General features: G+C 44.3%; 2 protein-coding genes across 4 annotated transcripts; both read right to left on the reverse strand.

Moving 5' to 3' along the window:
* Positions 1-8,808: 8,808 nt before the first annotated feature.
* On the reverse strand, positions 8,809-14,007 carry nhp2 (NHP2 ribonucleoprotein homolog (yeast)). The gene is made up of 4 exons (XM_026182937.1): positions 13,704-14,007; positions 13,024-13,093; positions 12,823-12,928; positions 8,809-9,208 (listed from the first exon to the last, which is right to left on the reverse strand). Exons 1-4 carry the CDS (start codon positions 13,864-13,866, stop codon positions 9,083-9,085), a joined length of 465 nt encoding a protein of 154 aa, XP_026038722.1. The 5' UTR covers positions 13,867-14,007; the 3' UTR covers positions 8,809-9,082.
* Positions 14,008-14,529: 522 nt separating this feature from the next.
* Positions 14,530-17,879, reverse strand: LOC113031061 (cornifelin homolog B-like). Of its 3 annotated transcripts, XM_026182933.1 has the most exons (5): positions 17,844-17,879; positions 17,612-17,720; positions 16,038-16,148; positions 15,153-15,307; positions 14,530-15,057 (listed from the first exon to the last, which is right to left on the reverse strand). In XM_026182933.1, the coding sequence occupies exons 1-5, from the start codon at positions 17,862-17,864 to the stop codon at positions 14,953-14,955; spliced, it is 501 nt and encodes a 166-aa protein (XP_026038718.1). In that variant the 5' UTR covers positions 17,865-17,879; the 3' UTR covers positions 14,530-14,952. The 3 variants fall into 3 exon arrangements, with proteins under 3 accessions (XP_026038718.1, XP_026038721.1, XP_026038719.1); XM_026182936.1 differs by lacking the exons at positions 17,612-17,720; positions 17,844-17,879 and adding an exon at positions 16,826-16,959; XM_026182934.1 differs by lacking the exons at positions 17,612-17,720; positions 17,844-17,879 and adding an exon at positions 16,334-16,580.
* Between the last annotated feature and the right edge of the window lie 494 nt (positions 17,880-18,373).

Genomic DNA, 18,373 nt, shown 5'->3' on the forward strand with positions numbered 1-18,373 from the left:
GGAGTACTTTTCTATGCTGTGGTGTGCTGGGGGAGCAGCACAGCAAAGAGGGACTCATCCAGGCTGGAGAAACTGATCAGGAGGGCTAGCTCTGTGGTCGGCATGAAGCTGGACACTCTGGTGACAGTGGCAGAGAAAAGGACACTAAAGAAACTGATGGACATTATGAACAATGCTGGGCATCCTCTGCACACGGCCATAAACAACCAGAAGAGTCTGTTCAGTGACAGGTTGCTTCTCCCAAAGACAAGAACTAACAGACTTAAAAACTCCTTTGTCCCACACGCCATCAGACTGTTTAACTCCTCTCTGGAGGGGAGAGGGAGGGGAAACAGGAGGACAAAGGAGGGGGGAACAACTAAGCTGTAGTGCCTCTTCACCTCACTGTGCAATACCTTTTGTAAATAGTCAACAGTGCAATAGACTCAATACTTGAAATGTGCAATTCACTTGTATTTTTATTTTTTATTCCTATTTATTCTATTTATCCCCTTTGTATATTTTATTTATATTTGTCTCTGTATTTATATATGTGTGTGTGTGTGTGTGTGTGTGTGTGTGTGTGTATATGTGTGTATATATATATATATATATATTAGGGGTGCAACGATATTCGTATCGATATTGAACCGTTCGATACAGTGCTTTCGGTTCGGTACGCATATGTATCGAACAATACAACATTTGTAATTTATTTTATCAACTTTCCTTCTGATGATGCTGTCTGTGTTGAGCGCTCAGTGAATCTGCGTTCGACTACTCCGCCTAGGCTGCACTGTCGAGCGCAGATCCACTGAGCGCTCAACACAGACAGCATCGTCGGAAGGAAGAGCGCAGGGCACCTCCCCCACCCTCATTCAGATCTGGCGTTTGGAATTATTTTGGTCTTCATGTGACGTATGACCCTGAAGGTAAGCGAGTCATGGACTAAAGTAAAACAGTATGTTGGATGTGCCACGCAATGCTCAATTACATGGGTGGGAACTAGTGTGTTAGCGCAGTTAGCTCGTTAACGTGTTGGCCGTCTATCCCCACGCACGGGGCGATCGGCGGTAGCTCGTTAACGGAGATTTGCCGTGTTGTGGCGTTAAGGTCATTTCAACGAGATTAACCTGAAAGCACTAGTGGGAACACAACGAATATGACTGCACATTTACGCCGACATCATACTAGTGCAAAGACAAGTGGAAGCAGACAAAAACAATCAAGCATGCTACTAACTTTAGCCGAGTCATTTAGACAGCTGTTAGCACAGGATTCTCCTTATGCTGCTGAGAATATAGCCCAGAAGAAGCGGATAGTATAGCTTTTATTTTGGAAAGAGACATTTCTCTGTAATAAACTCTCTTTTCCAAAGATGAGTGATTCCTCAATCAGATACAGGGCTCACAATATCGCTAGCCCGACGTCCTGGGGCTAGCGATTTTTTCAGTCGGGCTACCAAAATGTATCTCTTCCCTGCCCGTCGGGCTATTGTAGGAAGGAAAAATATATGTCAATGCTTTTGCATTCTTTCAGAAATGTAGCTGGGTAATTATGTCATTGGCATCGGTGAGCCACTGTCAATATGTGACATATTGAAGTCGCGTTTGAATTTGCGCTTGTTTTTTTGCTTTCACTTTGCAATCGTGTGAACTGTGTATAGAGAGCGACAGCACTGATCTGTGAGTGATGATAATTTGTGCACCAATTCCTCTGATATCGTCTTATTAATTGTTAGCTTACTATGCAAACATGACAAGTGAAATCTCCCGCAGCTTAAACATGTGAGAGGTTGATCGCAGAGAATCGCTGAGCTTATGTGAGTCCGTGTGTAAAAGCAGCAGGATATATATTTTAGTTCTGCTGAGCCAAATAAGACAGGTCAGGGTGAAGAAGTGACAGCCAAAGAAAAGCTTACCACAAAACGGAGAAGTTATGACAAATCAGACTATAAGGCAAAAAGAAAGTGCAGCTTTATGGTTTCATGGACAAAAGAATTTCTGTGGCTGCAATATGACGAGCTAAATAACCAGGGCTGCACATAAGTGGTCCGCAGGTGCGCATTCGCTGTCAAAATAAAAAACACGCACAAGGGTTAGGGTTAAATTTAAAAACTGTACTTTTGAGTTAAAATATAAATTTATAATTTTAATAAATGAAAAATTAAAAAGGCATGAACATTTTTTTTGTATCGAAAAAATATCGAACCGTGACACCAAAGTATCGAACCGAACCGAACCGTGAATTTTGTGTATCGTTGCACCCCTAATATGTATATATATATATATATATATATATATATATATATATATATACATAGAGGAACCCACCCGAGGGATTAATAAAGTTCTATCTTATCTTATCTTATCTCTTATCAGCCAGTAACCCCGGGCAAGAGCGCAGGCTGGACTGAACCCGGGACCTTGGTTCTGTGAGGCGACAGCGCCCCCGCCGTCCCCTGTGCCGGTCTGACCGGCATCCTCCTCCAGAGTCCGGAGATGCGTGTGATGGTCCTGATCAGCTGCTCCGGCACAAGCAGAGAGAAACACGCCAGCCTCCTCAGCAGACGCCGCAGCTCGCAGACCGCCGTGGTCCTGCACCGGCGTCCTGTCCTCCTCCACCTCAGACTCCCCGCTCCCTGACGTCCCGGCTCCATCCCTGAGTGAGGAGCAGCTGGAGACAGCGTAGCTCCCGCCTACAGAGGACATCCTATGAGCGTGAGGCGAGCTCATCGGTCCACGCCTCTGTGCTCGCAGCAGCAACGGACGCCATGTCCACACCAACGCGTTCTGTGTTGTGGCCTCCCGTCAGCACTGAGGCGGCGTGTTACGTCAAGGGAAACGCAGCGTTTTGGAAACGCTCTCCCAAGCAGATACATTTGAAAACACTCCATCGCAGTGTGGACTGCGTAACCGCAGGTGTTTGGAAACAATGATGCATTTCAGTCATGTGATGCAGTCATGTGACCAATAAGACAGCAGAGGCCGTTACACAGCAGCTGTTTGTCTGCAGCCCTGTTACCGTCTGTGCTCCTCGTAGCTTTTCTTCAAATTCTTTAACGCGCAGCAACAACTCCACCTCATCGTCGGTCCATTTTCAAAACTCGCTGCTTTTCCTCGACGTTCTGCTGCTGTGACATTTCAGAGCGCCGGAAAGTAAAGCGGCAGACGAGCCTCATGCATGCGCAGTACGGGACGTTTCAGTGAGGATGAACAGCTGTTCGACTGAAAACAACAGTGTGGACGTCGCCACCGTCAGGCTGTGTAGCTCCACTCACGCTGGTTCAAGTCCAGCGTTTGTGCAGCGACGTGGTCTACCTCCCCTATGTGTCTGGTGGATATAAACACATTAACACACCAAATCCGAGAGGTTCTACTCGTCACTCAGAGGGTTCACTTGTCTGTGTGTCTGGTTTGCTAAAGGTCTGGAGGTTCAGATGTCCTGAAGGACCAATCATAACACCCATACAGTGTTATGATTGGTCCTGTATGGATATGAAGTTACGGGGAGCAGAGCTCTGCATGGGCTCACTCAGAGGTTTCACCAGTCCAGATACAGTGAAGACCAATCAAACCACTTAAAACCTCACAGAGGTTCCAGTGAACAGCAGCAGGTCAGCTGAGGCTTCTCTTGTTCGGGGGCTGTGATCCAGATTTGACTGAAGGCTGAAGAAAAGATTTTTAATGGAGCAGATTTGAGTGTTTTGTGTTTCTGCAGGTTTCACCAGTTTGAGTTTGAATGTGCTCAGAAAACAAACTGTCGCTGCTCTGAGAGCTGTCAGCAGGTGAGTCTCCCTGATGGTTGGGGGAGGAGCCGATGTGGTTTCACTTTAACGGACGTGAAACGAAGGATAGAGGTCGCCCTGAATAAAGCTGTCAGGATACCGGCGTGACGAGCCGCCCGCCAGCTCACCGTCAACTGTTTCAGCGCATCATCATCATCATCATCATCATCATCATCATCACTTAGCGCTTTAAACACATGCTGTTCACTAAAGAATCAAATTACATAAGAAAAAGTAAAATAATGAATCATTTAATGAAAAGAGAAACTGAGTCTCTCTGAGGCCAACAGAATGAAAATGGCTTTAACGCGTCTTTGAAGTGAACAAGAAGCGGCCGCTCTAACGTGTGGAGGGGGGGCTATTCCATCATTTAGGAGCCACCATAGAAAAGGCCCCGCCCCCTCTGGTCAGCTGACCTGAGAGACCGACAGGATGTGTGCGGATGAAGAAGCTCAGAGAGGCGAGACTGAGGGCACCGACAGCCAGAGAGGCCAGCACAGGGTCACATGCTCTGTTTGACCTGCTAGCAGTCGCGCAGCTGCGACAGCAGCGACTGGCTCACCTCCTCATTACTGTGGTGAGCTACACAAGTAAGAGCCTGGATCAGGTTCAAAGGTGCTGTCAGTCGCATTAAAAGATAAAAACTGGACTTCCCCACTGCTCTGATTTAGCTGTCCACTTTGAAACCCACGTCAGGAACAACAGGTTTAAAATAAACATCAGGATCCCAAATCTACACAAGAGCACTCACAGGGACACCAGGACCAAACAGAGACACCAGGAACAATCAGGGACACCAGGACCAATCAGGGACACCAGGAACAAACACCTGCTGTCTTTTCTTTCAAATGTAAACAGTTTAGAGCCAACCGAGCTTTACTGTCATCCAGACGCCAGAGGTTTATGGAGACGCATCAATCTGCTTTAGGGGTGGGTAGATTTGGCAGAGGGGACAGAGAGGACAGAGGGGACAGAGGGGACAGAGACAGAGGGGACAGAGAGGACAGAGGGGACAGAGGGACACAGAGGACAGAGGGGACAGAGAGGACAGAGACAGAGGGGACAGAGACAGAGGGGACAGAGCCCCGTCCTTTTCAATAAAGCTCAGACAATGACGTCAGGAGAAACTTGCAGACAGACTCGGTGCAGCAGTAAGAACCGAGTGTTACACAGGTGAGTTACGACTGTTGGAAGAGGTTAGGTCATATCTGCAGGGTCGGGGTGAGATTAGCTTTGTGCCGAGGTCAGACTGAGGTCAGACTGAGGTCAGACTGTCATATATGTAATAAACATGAGGGTGTGCTGCTGTCAGTTTCCCTCTCCGGCTCTCAGACTCCATCTATGTGACGTTATGCAAATATGCGGCAGCCAGACATGCTGCCACTTGCTGCCAGCTCCTCTGCCAGCCCTCGTGCTGATGTGCCCTTTAGCAACAGAGACTCTGTGATGACGTGTCTCATGGGGGGATTTACGCCCTCTGTAGTGCAGAGGGATGAGGTGGGCTCGGTCACAGCCGTGGGTCGCAGAGTGGGCTGACAGAGACTCGGCAGAGGTCTGAGCTCTGGCCTGTCTGTGATGTTTCTACACCAGCAGAGAGCACAAAGACAGCTGCAGGTGTTTGCGTCGTGCGATCTCCTGCGAGTGGATCAGGAAACATGCAGGCAGGGATTGTTAACGTTACCGTGGTGTTGGGGTTGCTGAGCTTCCTCTGTCAGGCGGACAAACACAGAAACTGCTGGTGTGTAAAGTTCTCGTGAGGACGTCCCGACCCGAGGAGGCACGCTGAGACACGAGCACGGCGTCATGGGGGTAATAACTGCTGCAAACAATAACAACGTGTCCCGCAGCTCCGACAGGTGATTTATTAATGCAGCCGTTCAAAAGGAGCATCAAGACTCAGAGAGGGACGAAACAACGCTCCGCAGAGAGTCAGGCTGAAACAGAAACCAAAGGAGCGCCTGCCGTCATCGAGCCAATTCAATTCAATTCATAGTCGCCTGAAGGCACTTTATATTGTACAGTTGATCGTACAATAATAGATACAGAGATGAGTCCACTGTCAGAGGCCATAAGAAGATCATTTGTAACCTTCACTAAAGCTGTTTCTGTGCTGTGATGAGCTCTGAAACCTGACTGAAACTCTTCAAATAAACCTCTGCAGATGATCTGTTAGCTGTTTGACAACTACTCTTTCAAGGATGTTTGATATAAAGGAAGGTTGGAGATTGGCCTATAATTAGCTAAGACTGCTGGGTCTAGAGATGCTTTTTGAGTAAAGGTTTAACTACAGCCAGCTTGAAGGCCTGTGGTACATAGCCGATCATTAGAGATAGGTTGATCATATTTAAGATTGAAGCATTAATTAATGGCAGGACTTCTTTGAGCAGTTTTGTAGGAATGGGGTCTAAAAGACACGTTGATGGTTTGGAGGAAGTAATTATTGAAGTTAACTCAGAAAGATCAATTAGAGAAAAAGAGTCTAACTTAACATCAATGGTACTAAGAGTAGCTGTAGATAATATTACATCTGTGGGATGATTACTGGTAATTTTTTCTCTAATGATTAAAATGTTATTTGTGAAGAAGTTCATGAAGTCATTACTAGTTAACGTTAAAGGGATGGTTGGCTCAACAGAGCTCTGACTGTTTGTCAGCCTGGCTACAGAGCTGAAGAGAAACCTGGGGTTGTTCTTATTTTCTTCAATCAGTGATGAATAGTAAGATGTTCTGGCTTTGCGGAGGGCTTTCTTATAAAGCAGCAAACTATTTCTCCAGGCTAAATGATGATCCTCTAAATTTGTGACACGCCATTTCCTCTCCAGATTACGAGTCATCTGCTTTAGGCTACGTGTTTGAGATTATACCACGGAGTCAGGTACTTCTGATTAGAGACCTTAGAACTGACCTCACAGCCCATTGTTCCTTCAGTGGGCTGGTTTCAGTCATTATGCAAATGTCCTGTTTATAAGGTTGGAACCTGCAGGGTTCTTTTACACTTTGACAGAAGCCGGTTGAGTCTAATAACAGATTAAATGCTGTGTTGAGGCACGTTGAGCTGACCGAGCTTGAAAACATTCCTGACAGTAATCAGCGATGATGTGGGGAAAAACAAAACGCTAATAATGAAACTGCTCGTGGTTTTAGCAGCCTCACTGGGTCATGACCATCTTTTATATACAGTCTGTGGCCACACTGACCCCACCGTGCCGGACGACCCCGGAGACGTGTCCGTCCTCCTGTTTCAGACCCGGCACGTGGCTCCGGGTCCAGCTCGCGGGTTAGATGCTGCAGGGTCACTGATGATGTAACAGCTGTGACATCATTTCCTGTCTCACCCTTTAATGTTTGTGCTTTTTAAACTTCAAATATTCATTTGATTCTTTCTTCAATTTCGATCAAATTTATTTGTATTTTTACTCATTTTTGGTCCTTTTGCTCGTTTCTGTGGATCAATGAGTGTGTTTATTGATTATTGGTGAGACGAGTCACTCATGTTGCTTCGCTGTCGCTCATCATCGATCTGCTGTAACAAACCAGGGCTGCATAAATAAGCAAAGCTGCTCCATATTGAACACAAACACTGTCTCTGTGCTGCAGTAACAGCCTCTGTGTGGCGCTGCTGCCCCCGTGTGGCTGCACCGCAGACCTGCAGCAGCTGAAACTGAGCCACATGTTCCAGATGTTTTCCCTGCACAGCTGTTTCACACTCAGCCTTAATTTACTGATTCATCAGATCGAAATATGACTGATCAATTGAGGTGATCGGATTTGTTTGTTTACCTTCAGCCGAATCACATCTCCATTTCTGACTAAGTGAAATCAAGCTCTGGTTTACTCACAACTTTCTTAAACTTAATGGCAATAAAACAGAATTCATTTTAACAGGCACCAGATCAAAACTGACCAAAGTCCCGACCAGAAGTCACTGATCACTCTGCTGTCACACCCTCCCTGCAGGTCCTGGGGTCATCCTCGACAGCACAGAAAAAACATCACTCAGCCTTCCTACTTTCATCTCCATAACATTGACCTCCTCCAATCAGTACACTATAAACATCTGCTCTGGATTTCTGTGATTTATGGTCCGTCTCATGAATCCCTCCATAAACTGCAGTTGGTTCAAAAACAGCTGCTCGTAATATTTCCAGAGCTAGATCCACTGAACATAGAACAGCTGTTCATTGGTTCACCTCCGTGTCAATTCCAACATCCTCCATATTTATCTGATCTTCTCCACCCACCCCCTCGTACACGCCGCTCTTCTCCAGCCTTCTGTCTGCTCCACCTGCTCGCCTGAGCACCGCGGGACTCTTCGTCAGGTCTCCAGACCACAAACTCTCTCTCACCTTTAAATCACGTCTCAAACTCATCTGTTCAGAGCAGCGTACAGCTGATCTGTCTCGGTCCATCTTTACCATAGTTGTTGTTGTTTTGACCTTATGGCTAAATTTTATTTTGCCATGTTTATTATATTTTATTGCTGCTATTGTAAAATGACCTTGAGGTCTTAAAGGCGCCTGTGAATAACATGTGTTATTATTATTATAACAAAAACTGATTTTTGATCAGCACAGATCATCATCATCATCATCATCAGTATTCTTGTTGTTACACTTTAGCAGGTAAATAATACCTTAAAAAATGTCATAAAATTAGAAATTTTAACTATTACGAAGCTTTTATAACCTTTACATTTGATATTGTTTACATATATAATCAAACATGTTGTAATAATTTAACAATTAGAGAAAATATGTTGAACAATATAATTTTCAGTCCAGATTTTATGTAAAAAATAAAAATGTTGTAATAAATAATTTTTCGATCCTTTTGTTCAGCACGTATGTAAATATAATAACGACCTGTTTCGTTAAAGCTCCCGTTCGTGTTTCACAGGTAACGTTTCAAACAGCTGTTGTCAGGTCAGTGCATCCTTCATTGCCTCCTTTACCTGAGGAGACACTGAAGCATCCTTTATGAAGGGGAGGAGGCGACGCGACCATCAAGATGTTTGTGCGGCTGCAGGAACGAGTTCAGACGCGTCACAGCGTTAACGACTTTAATAAGAAAAAACAAAAACATCTGTGAAACATCTGCCTTCACAGTCCTGATCACAGATCAATACATCGATCATACAGAAACATTTTTCACTCAAACATCAACATCGTTCTTTATCTGAAGTCTGGATTTAAAATTCTCCTGCTGGATTAGCCTAGCTTAGCACAAACACTGGCAGTGGATGGAAACTGTTAGCGCAGCTGGAGGAAGAACTGTTCCTTTGGGGGTGGGGCTTATGAAGGGGAGGCCGGGTGGGCTTCAGAGGGGTTTGGGCAGGCTGGAAACTTCCTGCAAGCACTCGTCATACGCTTCCTGGTACTCTTCATGAGGTTTGATGAGGATGACGCAGGTTGGCCTCTTCGAGCCCGCAGAGGAACCCAGATCCTGGAACAGAGTTTCACAATAAGAGTCAGGAAATGAAAAACACTTTAAAGCCAGAACTTTCACTGCTATGCAGATGACACCCAGCTCTATCTGTCCATAAAGCCAGATAACACACACCAATGAGTTAAACTGCAGGAATGTCTTAAAGACATAAAGACCTGGATGGCTGCTAACTTTCTGCTTCTTCATTCAGATCAAACTGAGGTTATTGTACTCGGCCCTGAAAAGCTTAGAAATATGGTATCTAACCAGATTCTTACTCTGGATGGCATTACCTTGGCCTCCAGTAACGCTGTGAGGAACCTTGGAGTCATTTTTGACCAGGACACGTCCTTCAACGCACATATTAAACAAATATGTAAGACTGCTTTCTTCCATTTGTGCAACATCTCTAAAGTTAGAAATATCCTGTCTCAGAGTGACGCTGAAAAACTAGTTCATGCATTTATTACTTCCAGGCTGGACGACTGTAATTCATTATTATCAGGAAGTCCTAAAAACTCCCTGAAACACCTGTTGTTGTGATTTGTTGCTGTATAAATAAAACTGAATTGGAAGCACACAGACTTTTCAAAATAAGAGAAATTATCCCAACACTAAAAGTCAGGAAATCACAAAAGATTTGAAAATAAGAGTCTGAAGCTGACGCGTGCTCACGTGTCACATGATCAGACGTTTGATTTGATTGATTGGCTGAAGCTCAGCCGGTCATCGACTAATCAGAAGGTTGGTGGTTTGATCTGCATGCAAGAAAGCTTTTCTACTGAAAACGTCTCGATGCACACTCGATCATCCAGGGAAGTAAATCTGCAAAAGTTGATTCTGTTCATCTGGATGTTTTCAATGGTGCTCATGGCCACTGATCAGCGGTCATGAGAATCTGCATAATTAAGATTAAGGAACTGACCCCCCAGCCCGTTGTTCCTTCAGTGGGCTGGTTTCAGTCATTATGCAAATGTCCTGTTTATAAGATTGAAATCTGCAGTCAGCTGAGACTGAAGAAGCAGGGTTCATACGCCTTTTTCAGGGTCAAATTCAAGCACTTTTCAAGCACTTTCAAGGTCCCTTTTCAAGCTTTTCCAGCACCCCCCCCCAAAATAAATAAGTAAGTCTTCTCATCAGATATTGATGCTTCTTTCCTGTAGGAGACAGATGTTTGTTTGTTTTTTAAGTTAATTCCCAATAAAACCTTTTGCTAACTACGTCGCTGTCTGTATCATTGCTGAAGGCCTAAACGTCACCTTTGAAGTGTTTGTGCTGATAACATCATGCACAGTCAGACTGGAGAACAGCACAGACTGGGAGGCTCTGAACACATCACATACTTCAATTCAACATATAAGACTTTAAGGATGCACAAGCATCCACTTAAAATATTTAATTTATCATCTGTCATATTATTATGTACAAGTCCAGTGTATTTTGTTCATCTGCCTTAAATAAACAGGCAGCCTTACAGTATGAAATATTCATGTACAAACTCACATAACTGTGTGAACTGTGTGAGCGGCTGATTGTGCCCCACAGGCCTCAGTGTGAGCTTGAAGACATTTATAATGTTGAAGTGGTTTAATGTGTCGGTGCTGACGATAAACACAGTTTGAATGAAACTGTGGTCGCACAGAAACAAGAGGCTATTCTTTGGATCAGTCATATCACCATCACTTCACCCAAAAGCACCAAGTTAATACTCAAAGAAGCTGCAGCTATACACACAAATATAAAGAGTACTTTTAGCCTCTGACCCTCTGGGTCCAGGGTTGATCTGTTCTCTATCTTTCACCTTTAAAAACTGTTTATCTTGCCAATCTGTTATTTTCTCATTTTGACAAACTGTTTCAGCACAATTGATCTAAATTCAGACAAAATTTAAAATACGAGTAGAAAGAGATCTTACTGACTGCAAAACCCACAAACATCTTTACACTGCAGTCTGCTGTTGGTGGCTTTTTTGCAGCAACTGTGACGTTCACTACTAGAACTGACACACAAAACAACGACTACACACTAACTACAAAATGCAACACACTAACTTGAGACTCCAAACATGGCAAACGTCACAAACCTCCCTCTCTCTCTCTCTCTCGCTCACTCCTAAAACCTCCTCCTCTTCCCAAACAACCAGATGCCACATGTTGCCGTATCATTTTTTGATTGGTCCACACGTTAACATTTTTCCACCAATAGGGATGGAGTGTTTTTTCTTTTTCTTTTTTCACTCACAAGCAAAGCGTGCTTGCTGGCGCTCTCCTTAGAAAACGCTGTTTTTACCGTTTCTTCCCGGAGGAAACGCCACTGTTGTAACAAACAAACAAACATCGGTTTTACGTTGCCTATCAACACAGTTTAAACACTGATACATAGTTTGAAATCTGCACATTCGACCCAAGTTGAAATGGAGACTCTGGTCCCAGAGGGTTAACCAGAAAGCCTACGTTAGCTAGTTATGTATCAGGCTAATGTTTAAAGCTTTCACTGGAGTAAATGAACTCATATCACTGCTCAGTAATGTTAGCTAAGCTCACAGCATATCCCATAACAGCGCTGCCATACTGCATCACACTCAGTGCATCTCAATCATGTCTCCAGCGAGTTTGATAGCAAAATAATAATCACAATTTAAAAACAGCGTGTGTAACGTACACGTACTGGAAAATATTTACTAGCACTCACCTATCATGACTGGAGAGCACAAACTCCACCATTGTTGTTTTCCATCAAACACTCATTAAAACAGCGACCTACAGGTATGTTAGCGCACTCATCCCCGACTGTCCGAGGGAGGGGCGGGGCCACACGGTGAAATAGATGGAAGGCAGCCAGGCAGGGAAAATTCGCGACTCATTTTATTTCTATCTGATCAGAAAATGATTCAATCAGTTATTTGTGGTGAATGAAACACAGCTACACTTTCAAGCACTTTTAAGCACCACATCTGAAATTCAAGCACTTTTCAAACCTTGAAAAGACAACATTAAAATTCAAGCATTTTCAAGGATTTCAAGCGAACGAACCCTGAAGGAGTCAGCTGATGATGACGAAACGTTTCTCCCACTGAAAACGTCCAGATGAACAGAATCGACTTTTGGAGCTTCAGCTGAAAAGTTTGTTTTGTGAGTCGTACAAAGTGTTGTACAAGAACCAATCAGCTTCTCCGACATCCTCACCAACTGTTTTCTACAAGACGTGAGGTCAAATGAGCGCCACAGCCACAGACGGTGCACGCTGTCCAAAGACAGAGTAAGAGCTGAACTCCTGATTGTATAATCTGCTGCCTGGGGAGCGCGGGCAGCCGGAGCGCGGGCAGCCGTGTCCACATGGTCAGAAACAGCAGGCAGAGACACGGACGCCTGCACACTCGTACGGACCGTCTGAGACGTCACATTCACACAGCGCTCTGAGACACACTCGTGTCGACTGTAACGTTTTCCTGCTGCGCTGAGGAAAGTGCAGCGAGCAGTGCACACACATGCTGTGTGAGCGGCGCTCTGCAAGCACAGACTGAGTTTCAGCCACGCCCATGACGCCTCCATCCAACCTTGACAGAGCGACGCGTTCAGAGCCCGCCCCCATCAGGTGACAGACCTTCAGCACACCTGTCCACTGTCACTCACCACTTTAGACGGGATGTAGGCGTACGGCAGGCTTCTGTCCTCACACATGACGGGCAGGTGGGAGTAGACGTCGATGGGCAGCGTGTCGCCCGCCATCACCACGATGCTGCAGACACATCAGAAACACATAAACACACCTGTGATCGTCACGAACACCTGGACACACCTGAGGACGCGCTGGAAGGTGCAGCAGCGGCTCACCCTTTCTCTCCTTTGTTGATGAACTTCTGAACTTCTTTGACTCCTCGTCGGATGTTCTTCACTTTGGCAGCTGGACGATAGAAACAGAGACACATTGAACCAGACTCCAGTCAAAAACCTGCAGTTTTAAGCTCAAGTGCAACATGAAGGATCTGCGCCTCCTTCAAGCCCAGTCCAGCTGCAAACTGCATTTAAAGTGAGGAGGAGCACATCTGGATGTTTAAAGCTCTAACATCTGCAGTGTGAACACATCGTTCACATGATTCCCGACAACAAAAGTTCCCTCACAAACCAAACTGTGAAGGAGATTTTCTCACATACTAAAAACACTTCAAAATAAAAGCACATGCAGCTGCCTTTTAAAACGCCCAGTGTAACCGGAAGCGGTTCTGACTGAACCTTTCACTGAGGATGACGCTGTACAAACAGCCGCTGATTTCTCACAGAAAATTACCAATAGATTAGAAACTGTGCATCTATAAACGACGTGTTTACGGCCGAATTAACCAGAAGCTTTAGACGACTCGAACACTTTCTTATTTAAAGTCCTACATCGACTCTAACAACTGCAGAGCAGAAAGAAACCGTTAAATTCGTGAATTTTTAAACAGAGTTCGGCGCCACCTCCACGAGAACAGCAATCTCCAACATTTCCCGGCCGTTATTCTTCTTCTTCTCACCTTTTTTCACGCATTTGTAGAGCTTCTTGCTGAGTTTTTTGGAGGCCAGCGGCTGAGCGATCGGGTTCAGGTGAGCGATCAGCTCCTGGTACGACCTGTCGGTGCCCCCGGTACCGGCTTCTTCACCCTCCTCCGAAACTTTCTCCTTCTTCACCTTCGTCATTTCTGATCGATAATCACTGGTGATCGATACCCGTTTAATTGTTTTCTGCTCGGACTCCTGCCTGCTGATCACAACACGCACACAGAAAAGACCCCACACGTGTTTCAAGACTCTTTCTCTGCCGTTTATGAAAATGCTGAACCACAGCGCCACCAGCGGCCCGGAGGGCAGCGGCAGCACCACCCTTCAAAATAAAATACCAAACTTCCTTTTTTAGGTTTAGTCAGAATTTTACTGACACGTCAGAAAATTTCCTCGTAAATATATATCTATATCTATGTCTATAAAGAGATAAATAATAACGTTAAAAAAAGTGAAAGTTTAAGTGAAGAGTTTTGGATTCAGTAAGAAGGAAATAATTTCCCCCTAAAATCTAAAGACCAGCTTCACTGTGTGGACACTCGAATTTTCTTTCATTACAAGAAGCTAACAAACAAATTAATTACTGCTCATCAGAATAATCTGAAGAGAGTATGTTATTAATATTTTTCTTATAAACGTAATGATCAAGTTTTATTGCAAAGTGACACGACAGTAAAATGAAAAACTGCTAAATGAAAAGTAATGAACAGTATAAGACCTTTGATTCCACATACACATTACTCATAGTGTTTATTTCATTACATTTGATCGGGAAGAAATAAAAAAAAAGTTTAAATACAATTTCCATTTTTAAAGGTTTTTATTTTGTCAGTATTGAATTTGGCTAGAAGCCAAACCTGAATTGTGTAAAAACATTTAAATGATTTCATGTGAATTGTGAATCCTGAAATCACCTTCAAAGCTCACACAGACTGAATATTTGTGCAATGATTAAATATCAGATTTGAGCTTCTCTCCACAGTCTCGATTCATCTTTAAGCTCAGTCACAAGCATGAATTTAATTTTAATGAATTTAAGCTAACAAACATCTAAATCGAGTAAACAGATGAGCAACAGAACAAAAACTGGTTTGTTAAAAACAAATAACTGATAAACACAGTAAACACTGATGATTATTGATTTGTCCTGGTGCGGAGCTGGGCCACGACGGCCGGTCTGGAGCAATGACTTCACGCTGATGACATCATCACTGGCGGATGATGTCACTGCATGGTGGGGAGCTTCTGCTTCTTCATCTCGGTGGCCATTTGACACCAAACGCAGGGCAGACAGAAGGTGGAGCACAAACAGTCGGTGCAGAGGTTCCCCTGAAACAGGCAGAGTGAGCCACACTGACTAATGTTAGCTTAGCGGCTGCTAACTACAACCAAACGAGCGTCTCAGCGCCACCTCGTGGTCCTACTTTGATGCCGTAGCGCTGACGCAGCGACACCCTGATGGACATCGTGATGGGACGGACGCAGCCGAACACGTCCAGCAGGGGGAGACAGAGACACTGACCGAACTGTTTGGTGGTTCGACAGACGAAGCAGGGGCAGCACCAGAAGGCGAAGCAGCCTGAACGACAGACGACGACAAACAAACTGAATAACGACATGAAACAAAGTAACACAAAAAACTGAAAAAAACAAGAGCAACAAACTGCAAACTCTAAATAAAAATAAAAACAGCATCTTTATATTTGATTTAAAAAAAAAAGTTCAATCATAAAATATGAATTGTTTCCTTTTGTTTAACAAATAAACGTATTGTTTACACTGTAGATGCTGCTTAGGTTCAGACCATGTTTTTGTTTTTTTAAAGATGCGAGTAAAACCAAACCTCAGCTGATGTTGTTAGCCTTTGGATGGATTCACACACTGATGATAATTTGACGCTTTTTGAATGGAGTTTGGTGCAGAGCCTCAGCAGCTGCTCTGAATATGAACTCATCAAAGAACCAAAGAAGCTTTGTGTCTGATTCTGAACTTTGGGACATTTTTAGATTCAAACTGATTCAGTGTGAATGAACGAACATGTGACCTCAGTGCTGTTTATATTCTGATCTATTTAAAATGATAAACTTATTTAAAATCAAAGGAAAACAGATGACAGCTGATGTTTGTCTCTGTGGAAGCTGATAAATTAAAGAACGAGTGTTTGTTTATGTTCAATTAGATTCTTATAATAATTCTTATGAGCTGTTAAAGCGTCGGCTGCATGCCCGTGTCCAGCTGTTAGTCTGGTCCCGAGTGTCAGCGTGGGATCAGTGAAGTCCGCTCTGATTGAAGCGTGGTTGTTACTCTACATTGCTTCTTGTCGTCGCAGCAGTCGCAGATCCCTGAAGCCCAGTCAGCTTCCACCGAGGAAACGAAGAGCTGCTGAGGCTGCGTCATCACCGGCCGGCTCATCGTCACACCTGTGGTACCCAGTCGTTAGTGATCATTTATTAACAGATTCCATAATCATCACAAGTGTGCGTTAGTACAAGTTATTCACATGGGTCACTGCCTCCCTGAGTTAGCAGGGCAAAGGTCAAAGTTCATGACAGGACATGAGAAAAAGATTGAACCCTCTCCTAGAGTTAGGGTGAGGAGCTCCAACCTGAACCGCTGCGCCACATCGAGAGGAGCCAGTCGAGGAGGTTTGGGCTCCTGCTGGGCGTTTGAAGCATGTCGTACTGACGGAGGCCCCGGGACAGAGCCGGGACTCACGGACAGATCGCAGCTCCTGACTGGTGTGAGTGAGGGACCCTGGGCTTACAGCTGCTGGAAGAGTATAGCCTGGTTGGAAGAGCCGCCAGGCAGCTTGACTTAGGTTTGCAAAGCTGCACCTGAACTAACCACAAGAACCAAAGATCAGAGAGCTGTGCATGGATGCTGCGAGCCTCAATGACCTGCAGCTGTAAAGAAGAGTGGACCAAAACTCGCCCACAGAGATGTGACCCACAGAAACCAGCACCGAGACTTTATCTACAAACTGCACTGTCACAGGAATGCAGAGAGCCGTGTGAGCAACGGGAGAAACAATAACAAGAAACATCCGAGAACGTCGGCACTAACAGCACGACGCAGCCACAGAGGAGAGAAGACAAACCTCCACGGTCCAAAGAGTCAGGTCCACTTCCTGTGATCTTGAAAGGATCATGCAGCTGTCACGAGTTCAAGCTTTTACTTTGATATTTTACAAACAGGAAATATGAGGTTACATTAAACTATGTACACAAGTCACACAAACCACATTAAAAAGTCGAGTGAAATTCTCGCACACAAGAATTTCACTCGCATGTGCTGTGCCAGTGTGCCTGCACATGTGATGTGACAATAAAAGTGATTTGATTTGACAAGTCACACAAACCACATTAAAAAGTCTTATCAAATCCAAATGTTGCTGATGATTTTTGAAAAAATATGAAGCTCGAGGTGAAACAGTTCTCATCACCGTCTACACCAGGACTCGAGTGTCCGTGATCCAGCACAGCTGATTTAAACGACTAAATTATCTCCTCAACATGTCCTGAGGTTCTCCAGAGGCCTGGTAATGAACTAATCATGTGATTCAGGTGTGTTGACCCAGGGTGAGCTCTATAGAGAATCCCCCATGTTTGTATCCTGTGGACGCAGTGAGGATGAATGAAAATACCAAATATTTCGTCACACGCTGTACAGTCATCATCAAGCCCAAGACTGTGATCAGTGGATATACACAGACACGGGTAAAATAACAACAACATTCATGTGAGACAACGTGACAGGAATGTTAGAATAACTGTTTCAAACCATCGAAGAAGCAAAGAGCAGCAGACACACAAACCCACAATCCCAGCTGCTGCGACTAAAACCTGAACAATAATGAGATGATATAAAAGTGGGATCGTCTTACCTGTGTGACTGATGTGGTCGCTCTGATTGGGGAGGTGAAGGTTTCGGATAAACCTGATGGAGTTCAGGTGGGCGGAGCCTGCTGAACTCAGCTGCATACGAGGTCTCATCTCGTTCATTTAAAATGTGTTAAAAACAAGTTTGATTATTTATTTAAACTGGTTTCATTCAACTTTATAAAAATATATAAATTAAAATAAAACACTTTATATGTTCCAGTTTTTTTTTTTTACCTGTATGTCAGATTGAGACATTTGCAATGCAGTTTAACATAAACTGGCTCATTTACAGTCAGTGCTGAGTGTAACGTGTTATCATCACTTGCTACGTTACTATAATCACATTACATTCTCAGTAATGCAGTAAAGTAATGCATTTAATCACTGCAGGACGGACAGCAGAGCAGCCACACAGCTGTGAACGTGACTTTTATGTCATTGCACAAAAGGATGAGAGCGTGACGGTAAAGTGGAGATGGCTCCAGGACAGAAGCAGCAGCACTGCTAACACAACTCGTGCTGTCCGATGGCTCTTCAGTCCAACACTGTATTTTAGTGTAATTTATCAATTCTGAATGTTTTGGGAAAACATTTTATTAAAAGCTTCGTTTGAATGTTTTTACTATGGAGAACACACCCGGACAAAAGTTTCAAATCTTTTGTCCTCCAGGCCTGCAGCTGTACACTCGCTGTCTTTGGATCTGTCCCCCCCCTTCCATATTTGACATAATAGTATGATCCTAGTGTGTCTTTGCATGTGATTG

Source organism: Astatotilapia calliptera, chromosome 10 (genome assembly GCF_900246225.1).
Source record: "Astatotilapia calliptera chromosome 10, fAstCal1.2, whole genome shotgun sequence".
Classification (NCBI taxonomy): domain Eukaryota; kingdom Metazoa; phylum Chordata; class Actinopteri; order Cichliformes; family Cichlidae; genus Astatotilapia; species Astatotilapia calliptera.

What these genes read in the sequence shown, in the direction of transcription:
- nhp2 (XM_026182937.1), bottom strand. Translation starts at nt 13,866, where the DNA reads ATGACGAAGGTGAAGAAGGAGAAAGTTTCGGAGGAGGGTGAAGAAGCC. An exon ending in ATCAACAAAGGAGAGAAAGG is followed by an intron (nt 12,929 to 13,023) that starts GTGAGCCGCTGC and finishes ATGTGTCTGCAG; the next exon opens with CATCGTGGTGATGGCGGGCG. An exon ending in CCTACATCCCGTCTAAAGTG is followed by an intron (nt 9,209 to 12,822) that starts GTGAGTGACAGT and finishes ACTCTGTTCCAG; the next exon opens with GATCTGGGTTCCTCTGCGGG.
- LOC113031061 (XM_026182933.1), bottom strand. Translation starts at nt 17,864, where the DNA reads ATGTCTCAATCTGACATACAG. An exon ending in TGTCTCAATCTGACATACAG is followed by an intron (nt 17,721 to 17,843) that starts GTAAAAAAAAAA and finishes TAAATGAACGAG; the next exon opens with ATGAGACCTCGTATGCAGCT. An exon ending in CTGCGACGACAAGAAGCAAT is followed by an intron (nt 15,308 to 16,037) that starts GTAGAGTAACAA and finishes TCTGTCGTTCAG; the next exon opens with GCTGCTTCGCCTTCTGGTGC.